The 9732-nt window shown below is 43.4% G+C and overlaps 1 protein-coding gene across 1 annotated transcript in view; it reads left to right on the top strand.

The window, feature by feature from the left end:
* LOC117534232 (LIM domain and actin-binding protein 1-like) overlaps positions 1 to 9207 on the top strand; it is a 15267-nt gene extending 6060 nt beyond the window's left edge. Inside the window, 10 exon segments of the mRNA XM_034198409.1 lie at positions 2138 to 2566; positions 5674 to 5725; positions 6011 to 6108; positions 6286 to 6358; positions 6554 to 6588; positions 6698 to 6831; positions 6962 to 7346; positions 7348 to 7437; positions 7439 to 7853; positions 7856 to 9207. Coding sequence (XP_034054300.1) covers positions 2138 to 2566; positions 5674 to 5725; positions 6011 to 6108; positions 6286 to 6358; positions 6554 to 6588; positions 6698 to 6831; positions 6962 to 7346; positions 7348 to 7437; positions 7439 to 7853; positions 7856 to 8046 — 1902 coding nt within the window. The 3' untranslated portion in view covers positions 8047 to 9207.
* Positions 9208 to 9732: the final 525 nt, after the last annotated feature.

Raw genomic sequence — 9732 nt, forward strand, 5'->3', positions numbered from 1 at the left:
CTTCTTAAGCTGCCCTAAACAGTTTCTTTTGTACAATATTCTGCGTTTTTCTTTGATGGGGTCAAGGTTATACAATATCAGTACACTGCAGTCATTTCATACGTTAAAAACCACAGAGGATGAAAACACAATAAAGCAAGAAGGCTTATTTTCAGAGTGAATGCTTTTTAACTGCAACATCCGGGGTTTTAATCAGGTTTAAAATCCAGTTTTGGGACCTTGCTAAATGTCATCAACTTTTGACATTGTCCTTTTTCAAACGCCGGTTAAAATGCAACTAAAAATAATCTTTTCAAAACATCAGTTTTAGTGGCTATTGTTCTTTTTTCTTCCAGTGTGTTCCCCTACACTTTGGTGTGTATTCCATATGTTATGTCATTTATTTTCAATCTCTCAAAATAAGTGCTAAGTAGACACATTTGTATTGCTATTATCTTGAGAAATAATTTGTGAGTGGATAATTTAAAAGCCGGCACAGCATACAAAGAGTTAACTTTTCCCTGAATGTATCATTTCCTGCTGTGGTTTCCTGGGTATTCTGCCTCTCAGTCATTCTCCTGGTGTTAAAGGGGCTGGACTAGCTCTCAGATTCTGTTCAGCCGCTAACATCTGTGAGAGTTCTGTCTCTCAGCACCCTGACCTGTGAAGGACCAGCCAAAGGACTCTCTATTTCATTGCTGTCAAGTTGTAGTTACATCTTGTTTGTACTCAAACAAATTCACAAGTTTCTCCTTTTTTCAATCTTATTGCTTAAAAAACGGGAACAATCTTGCCACTGTCCTGCCTTCTCTGCTCACCCCGGACTTTCCTCACAAAGACAGTAATTGTGCGTCAGTTCTTTGTACACTTTGGGGTTTTTGTCCCTTCTGTTCAGTTCTTTATTCTCACATTTGTATTCTTCCTCTTTTTGTCTGATTGTGTTCTTGCATGTTCTTATAACTTATTTGTAGATCTACCAGATGTCGTTTTCTGTACTGTTATGCTATGGAAGTTGTTCATGTAGGGAGTAATTGTGTGCTTTTCTTTGTTGGTCAACTTTAATCCTCTTTATATTAAATGTTAGATTCATTTGTACTTTGTGGAGTTGTGGTTTTCATAACATAACATTGTTTAAATGTTTTCTTCTGGCCTGACTTTAGCTGGGAGGCTTTCCAACAAAAGCTCACAATGTTCTCTAAGATTTATTAGTTGATTATTTTACTTATATGAAAGTGATTTATTCACATGTCCACATCCTCTTTATTCAACGTGTCATTCCTTTTTCAAAATAAAGGAAGTTCACAGCGGTCACCCGGCAGTAGTGTGCCTCCTGTGGAGCTGTTGTGCAGTTTGCTGCTCAACATGTTTTATTGTCACGAATGGCTGAGTGTTGAACAGAGCACTCCCCAGTGTTCTTTTGGGAAAGGTGAAGTTGTCGCATGGAAAGGAATGCAGCTGAATAAAATCTGCCTGCATGCTCGTCCCTGTTATGTCCATCTTGAGCCAATCGTAGCCTTCAGTTGCCGCAGGAAAACATCTACTTCCTGGACCAACTTTGAACAGCTGTTCACCTAATCTGTCAGTGAAGCCAAACTCAGATTCTGGCATGTCCTTTATTCCATCCAGCTGTGGGTTTAGTACTGTTTGCTGCCAAAAGGAAATACTTTTATAATTCACCATATAGACAGATGACAGGAACAAGACCAAACTATACTTTTAATTGGCAGTGCTTTTGAATAATTCTCACTAAAGAACAGTTTTTTCCACCAGGCTGTCAGGAGGCTGAACTCCCTCCCCTCCCTCCCCCTCTCCCCACTGGACTTTAACACCCCACACACACTCAGACACTCAAATCCAGCACCAGACACCTTTTACGCTGCTATGGACAATCTTGCACTAATGTACATTTCCCAAAGATAATGAAGTGACTGTTATTTTGTATTTATTGATTGTTGTGCTTTTATTTATGTCTTAATGTGTCCATATGTATAAATGTGTCTGATTGTGTATATATATCGGTATATACATATTTTATATATTTGTATTCAGGATTGTGGGAAACGGTATTTTGATCTCTCTGTCTGTACACACAAACTGAAAGATTGACAATAAAGTTGACTTTGACTAAAGTTTGAATCTTTTCTTGTCTTCCTCACAGTCTGACAGTGTGACATCCTCCCTGCGGCCGGGCAACCTGAGTGCTCTGAAGAAGCGCTGGGAGCAGCCACAGAACAAGCCGTCCTCCGTCCCGACCCCCAGCCAGCCCCCCCCTCGCAGCAGGCCCCCTGCTTTGGCCAGGCCTGCGTCTATCGCTGAGCACGGCCATCCATTGAAGAGCCCCGGGGTGCCACCCTCTCAGGGAGATCAACTTACAGCCAGTGTGGTCCAGAAGCCCGCAGCAGCTCCAGAGGCATCCAAAGGCGAAGAGCAAACCGAGATGGAGAGGGATGTGCTGACACACCGGGAAAGACCTGAAAAGCTTGAAGAGCAAGTTCCAACCAGCCCCTGTGCCTCTTATGAAAAACCCAGAGTGCCACTAACCAACCTGAAGATGAAGTTTGAGAGGGGAGAGGAGACCATGGGCAAGGTACACACAAATCAGATCATGTTTAACATCAGACACATTTGAGACACTTCTAGGTGGGACAGCCCCTCCACAGTTTAATAAGTACAATATTTATAAAAGACTGGCAAAAAGTTCTCAATTTGTGTCTACATTCGACATTAGCTGAGGTCATATTTGCTTATGAATGAGGCTCTTGGTCACTTTGTTTGCCAACATTGCCAGCTGTTAATGTGTTGGCCAAGTTTCTCAGGCATTGGTCATAAACACCCTTTTCTGAACCCATGTTGAGAAGAAAAGATGTAGTTAACTTTATGTTGCATTACCTCAATCTGCTTCAATTCAAATCTTTAAAGGAACTCTTTAAACAGTTATGGCGCTTTTCCACTGCAGCACGTAGCACGGTTTAAGCTTTTTTTTGCTTTTCCACTAGGGGTAGTTCCGGCTCAGGGCTACTTTTTCACCTTTTTTCTGGCCCTACAAAATCGAGGTTCTTACCGGGCTGAATATGCTAAACTAGTGACGTAAACACTCTCGACTGCTGAATGGTCAGAGTGAATCGCTAGCAAGGGGGCTAAAACTACAACAAAATGAACATATTTGACCGTGATTTAATTGTAATACACGTTTCAAAATAAAGCCGAAGTAACAACATACTGATACCGGTCTGCAGACAAGACGGCAGGCGAAAAATGCGTGTTTTCTGAATGGAGATCGGATCGATCAGGCTAAGCTAACGTTGTATATGCTCCGTCCACACTCACAATAACGGCCTACAGACATAAATAAACCAGCGACTGTATTCACCATGACACAGACAGTCTGTGGTTTGTAGGCTGCTTGTTTAACTTTTGTCCAGTTTCTGTACAGATATGAGGAGCAGTGAGGTCTGAGTGCTAGCGGCTGATGTTTTGGTTTTGTCATTGAAGATGACGTCACGGCAGTTTTACGCAGTGTCGCTCCGCCCGCCGAACAGCCGATTGCCCCGCCTACACTGCGTTACTATAGTTACTACCCCAGTTGGTAAACTGTAATGGAAACACAGCATAAAGTGAGCCTGGCCTACCAAGGCCTAACCATACAGTACTAAGCCGTGCTAGGTCCTGCAGTGGAAAAGTGCCATTAGATCCTAATTTACAAGGCTTGTTATGCCCTCCAGCCTTGCAGCAAAACAATAGTGACTGCTACTAAACCAAACAGAGGACAGGAATGAGTGGTGCTGTTTTTTGTAGGACAATGCAATTAGTTTGCATATGTAAAACAGAGATAAGAAGCCACCTGTTATTGAGTATAATAACCGTTTCCATACAGCAGCTAAGGACAAGGTCCTTTCTTTGACCATAGAGTTGTGTTTAGGTTGTCATACTTTCAGATGTCCACTGTTCCCTGTATTTTCTGAAGATGTCTTGTTCCACCTGGTTTGTGGCCCTTCTTCCCCCCCCATTTTCTGTCTCTCACTCTCCTTCAGTGTCTCTCTCCCTCTTAGCCCAAAACAACAAGCCCTCCACTCTTCACCTTCCATAAGAGAGGAATGTGGGAACATTCCTGACCGAAAGCTGTTTCTTTCTTCAGAGGATCACCTCTGAGGAGCGATGGGCTTTATCTCACTTTTCATTAGCCACAGTGTGTGTTTCCAGCAGCCCTGAGCTTCAGTTTTAGGTTTCCATTTTATAGGCTTTTTTATGTCATGTTGTGCAGTTTGTGGTGTGTGCTACAGTCTTCAACACACTGCCTGAAAACTTTTTTTGCAAGTTGCAGTGTCTACAAATGCTGACGTATGGCTTTAGGTTACTGTTGAACATTTACAGGGTGAACTGAGTTGTAACACTTATGGCCCCGTTTTAAGTGTCCTTAATTGTCCTCAAGCGGCCAGGCCAGTTTTTGGTGGCCTTTCCATATAGCCTAGCACCGGCTAGCGGGTACTTTTTCCCTCTTTTTCCGGCCCCATAAAATCGTGGTTCTATCAGGCCAGGGCCAGGGCTGAACTAGTGACGTCAACACTCTCGACTGCTGATTGGTCAGAGAGAATCGTCACAAGATCGCGCGCGAGATCATCCCTAGTGTCGCATATATATATCTAGAAGCAAGCTTGCAGCATTTTTATACACAGCATTTTTGTAAACGGAAGAGCTTCCACATCCTCCATTGTTGTGTGTGTTTTGTGAGTTGTGTCGCATTGAAGATAACGCCACTGCAGTTTTACCCAGCGTCGCTCCGCCCAAAAAGCCGATCGCCCCGCCTACACTGCGTTGCTACCCCAGGTCCTAAACTGTAATGGAAATGCGCCACGGCCTCGGACGGCCAGCAAGGCAGCCCGAGGCCTGAGCGAGGACGCTTAGGGACGCTTAAACGGGGCTACCCCGCTGCAGTGGAAATGTGCCATTACTCTGTCAATAATCCTGCAAGAAAAGGTTCAATCTCCTTATATTTAGTATACACAAAGCTTTGAGTGTTTTGTATTGCATTTGGTGGTTTGGATTGGATGAGGACGACGGTGGCACAACACAAATCCACAGTCCCACTAAAACGTTCTGAAAAATAAGGTCTACTTTAATTGTCCAAAACTCTTCTCCACCTGTGTGTGTGTGTATGTGTGTGTGTTCAATAAAACTGCTGAGAGAAACTGTCTGGTTTAGTTATTAGTGTTAGTGACACATGGGCATACACACAAAGCAGGGGTTAAAGGCATGTTACAGGGTGTCCATGCAGATACCTGGCATTTTTTCTGCTGGAGACAGATGTCAAAAAGTATAAAAAACTGGTGACTGTACTAGCTGGTGTGTCTTTACTGAAGTGTTGCTGAGACGGAGCATGACGTTTGGTGTTTGAGAAGTATGTCCCAAAGACACCTACAGGTCCTCAGTTAAGGTTGAAAGATTTAGATATAGTACGTGTCCCTTAATCTCCCACTAAGGCATCTTAATCAAGTTGTTGTTTGTTGCAGTGTTCTCCAAAATGTGAGGATGATGCATTCCAAAACCTTTGAATAATTGGTCTGGATGTCTTGTGATATCCATTTGTGAAACAGTTAGTGCCTCACATAGGCTGTGAATTTTGTACTTTTTCATGCCATTAACTTAGTAATTAGGCCTCTGATCTCAACTATTTTTCTTTCCCTTTTCCTCTTACAGGCTGGCAGGATAACCCGCAGTACTTCATCAGAGGACATGGACCAACATGGGGGTAAATAAACACACACACACACACACACACACACACACACACACACACACACACAGCACTTTAGATAATGAATGGAGCTTCTGCACATTTAGTGGGGGTGATGCAAAATGCAGAATTAAATAATTGTCATCTCCTAACCCCTAACTTTTTTCCCGAATCCACTGAGTTGGAAGAAAGTTGTTTCAATGAACACAATGAAATGTGTGAAATGCAGCCATAGATTTTACGTGTGTTTACTGCAGAATACAATGAAAGGATTAAGCGTGTTTATATGTCCTGCTTTAGGTCTGACTGTGCGTGACAGAGTGTTGGACTCCACATCCACGAGGGACAAGATGGCCAAGTATCAGGCTGCTGCTTCTAAACAAGGCGCCACCCGCTCTGTGAGTTCAACAAGAGCTGAATTTAAACATATAACTGGGATAACTGTTTTTTGTGTAAATACAAGTGTTTTCAAAGTCTGTCTTTTTAACTGGCAAATACACAGCCGTTCTCTCTGTAGCAGCCACTTGACACGTGTGTTTGTTTCCCTCTTTTCTTCCCCTTTGTGCTTCCTCCAGGCCGCAGAGGTGCCTGCTCCAAAAACATCTGCACCATCAATTCAGAAACACATTCCTGCACCTGAACGCAATGGTGAGTCGTAGTGGACAGTACTCAAAGGGCATTGTTAGTGTTATTTATGCAGTTTAACCTGTAATGTAAAATGGAACATTAACTACTATATTAATATTCCCAAATGACTCTGACACCGAGTATGAGACACAGTTTGGTTTGATTGCTCTTTCCAGCTGCTCAGTAAAACACTGACTGATGCTTTGTCTGTTTCAGGGGACAGCAGCAGCGAGCAGCCCAAAGCACCTCGGGTGAGTCAGTCATTACAAAAAGATGGACACATTCATGAAGCATCGAAAGAAATGTGCACTTTTAGCCCTTTCTAATTATGGATTTGTGTTACTTTCATTGTGTGTTTAGAAGTTCAGCGCACCGGTGAGGGAGATGTGCGTCGATTGTGAGAAGACGGTGTACCCGTTGGAGAGCCTGGTCGCTCTTCAGCATGTCTACCACAAAAGTTGCTTCCGCTGTGTTCACTGCAGCACCACGCTCAGGTCAGTTGTGCACTGTCACATATTTCCTACATTTTCAACGTGATTTTCAAATGCCTCCCTGGTGGCCGATCACAAGAACCTCAAAAACGGAAATTAGAAAAATAACATCTTTGCCATTTTTAATTTCTAGTCTTGGGAACTACGCTTCTCTGCATGGCAAAGTCTACTGCAAGCCCCATTTCAGCCAGCTGTTCAAAGCTAAAGGCAACTATGACGAGGGCTTCGGCCATCGGCCTCACAAGGAGCTCTGGGAGCCTCGAGCTGATGGAGAGGAAGGTGAGGAAGTGTTGACACCGAGGGAGCAAGCGGCCCCAGCAGCCGTGACGCGTCCCGCTGAGACTGTCTCAGAGAAACAGGGGCCCCCGGCCGTGGAGACCTCTCAGCCAGTGAAGGTAGGAGACCTGACTGCCAGACTGGAGACACGTGTGCAGAAACCTGTCAGGGCCGAGGAGAAGCCAGAGTCTGCAGAGAAGCCGGTGGAGAAACGCAGGCTGAGGGTCGCCTGGCCCCCCCCCGGCTGGTGAGGGCCCCTGTGGGACAGAAGCACTCAGTCCAGTCACAGAGGGAGTTTCTTCAAACCGACTTTGGAGAGCCAAGTGGCCCCCGGGGGGACGAGGTGCCTTCACCCTTCCAGAGCTCAGACCGGGCTGAGCTGAAGAGCCTGAGGAGGAGCTCTTCTCTGAAGGAGCGCATTCGGCCTTTTACAATCGCACCCAAACCCCGCGCCGCCGCCCCCCCGGAGCCCAGGGAGCTTCGGCGCCCTCTCAAATCCCTGCTGGACTGGAGGGCATCCTTCGAGGACGAACAGTCTGAAGAACCAGCAGTGGAGAAGAAGCCAGAGCCTCAGAAGCTGAAATGGCAGGAAAAGAAAGAAGAGTCATTGCCTCGAATACCGAGCGAAGATGAAGAAAATACAAGCGATGCCATCTCAGACGAGGCTGTGGAGACCGAGCTGCTGGAAGAGAGAGAGAAACCATGGAAGAGAGGAACAGCAGCAGCAGAAGACAAGATGGTGGAAGAAGACACTCTCTGAGAAGCAACTCCCCCGATATCTCACCGTCCGCCTCTCCACCTCCACAGCCGAAGCAGGACCGCGCCTCCCAGGATGTGGGCTTCTGGGAGGAGGACAAAGAAGGAAGTGATGCAGAGGAGCTGAGTGCGGAGGATATGATCAAGAGGAACCGCTACTATGACGACTCTGACTCTGACTCATAGAGACATCTAACAGTCCTATAGTCACCTCCAGCCACCCTATAACACTTTGACGGTTTTGTATATTCATTTTATTGGTAGATCACAAATGTAGCTTTGCAGGATTGTATTGTGTTATAGGAGAGTTGCGAACATGTGGAATAGGTGTGTGTATTTTATATTCGATAACTGCCTTTTAATTGTTAAATTACAAAAGTTTTAATTGTATACTGATAAATATCTAATTCAGCCTTCACACGGCTCCTGATTATACTGGAAGGTCGGCATGCATTCATTAACGTTTTATTTTTGCATGTATTTGTCAGAGGCAAGTTTAGAAATAGGGGCGAGAAGGGGGGGGGGGGCTGTGAAATGTCCCAAGGTTGGAATCAAACCTGGTACGTTCTGTTCTGTAACCACTCCAAAGCACTCATGCCTCTATTTAATGTAATCATCTCTTGATCATTTGATGCACCATCATTTCATTTGTAGGTAATGTGTCCAAAAACCCTTAAACTTTAGGCAGCACTTTAAGTGCTTTTTAATGACATTCAGCTAAACAGTCATTATTTTTGCACTTTCTTAAAACCAGAAAAGACCAAATAATCTTTTACCAAAAAGCAATCACCACTATGTTTTCAGGGAGTAAATGTCTGGGCGTTTGTGTCAACACTAGAAACAAACGTAAGACACATTAGAAAGCTCTGGATTAGATTTGAGCAACCCTAGAAATCAACAAAACTAGTTTAGAAATAACTGGAAATGTTCAAATACTTAATAGCAGACAATAGCAGTCTACTGATTTGTTAGTGAGCCTTTTTCAGTAGACATTAATATCAGTATCCTGCAGGGGGCTCTCTGGTTTGGTGGATCATTTACCTGTTCCTGAACTCTTCTAATCACTATAGCAATATTCGGAGGAGAAAATGTGATAAACGTTTCTACTGACAGCTATATTCAAGTCTAAGTAGCATATAAATCATCTCCTTGGGACTTCTGAATTTGTGTTCAACATTTCCAAATGTGATCCACTTTATACGGTTTGTAAAACATTTTGTATTTTGTAATGTGCCTGGAACATTTGTTCGCCCTGCAGAATATTTTTTTCATAATTTGTATAATGACATAAAGGGCTTACTGTCTAAAATGTTGTTGAAACACAATTAAAATATATCAAAACGGAAATGGAGTTTGCAGCCAATTACTTTGACTTTTAACATCCAGCACGTTTTCACTGGAGACGATTGTGTTTTACTCGATTCAGGTTTACCTGCTGGCTAGTGTCAGTTTCATCTTGTTGTATTCATGTATTGTTTATGAGAGTCCTTCATGCTATGCTTTTGAGAACAGACAGCCATTATAACTATGAATCCAAAGAAAATGCCCAACAAAACTGGATGATGGATATAATGTCCTTTTTAAAGATCCTTTTTTAGATTTTTAAATAATTAGTACCACTGCTGTAAGTACTTGCATAGTTTAAAACATCCAAGACAGTAACAAAACATTTTTGTAACATCTTTAAGCCTTAATAATGCCATTGATATTCCACTATGAACAGCTTTAGGGTCATCACTTCTTAAAAAACCTAAATAGAGGCACCTGCTCTATTATTGTAAGACAATAATTACGGTGATAATTTAACTCCGGTCCGACCATGCAGTTCAGGGAAGAAAGATTCATCATACATAAATAATTTAGCGATTCAAA

This window comes from Gymnodraco acuticeps, unplaced genomic scaffold (genome assembly GCF_902827175.1).
Source record: "Gymnodraco acuticeps unplaced genomic scaffold, fGymAcu1.1, whole genome shotgun sequence".
In the NCBI taxonomy this organism is placed as follows: domain Eukaryota; kingdom Metazoa; phylum Chordata; class Actinopteri; order Perciformes; family Bathydraconidae; genus Gymnodraco; species Gymnodraco acuticeps.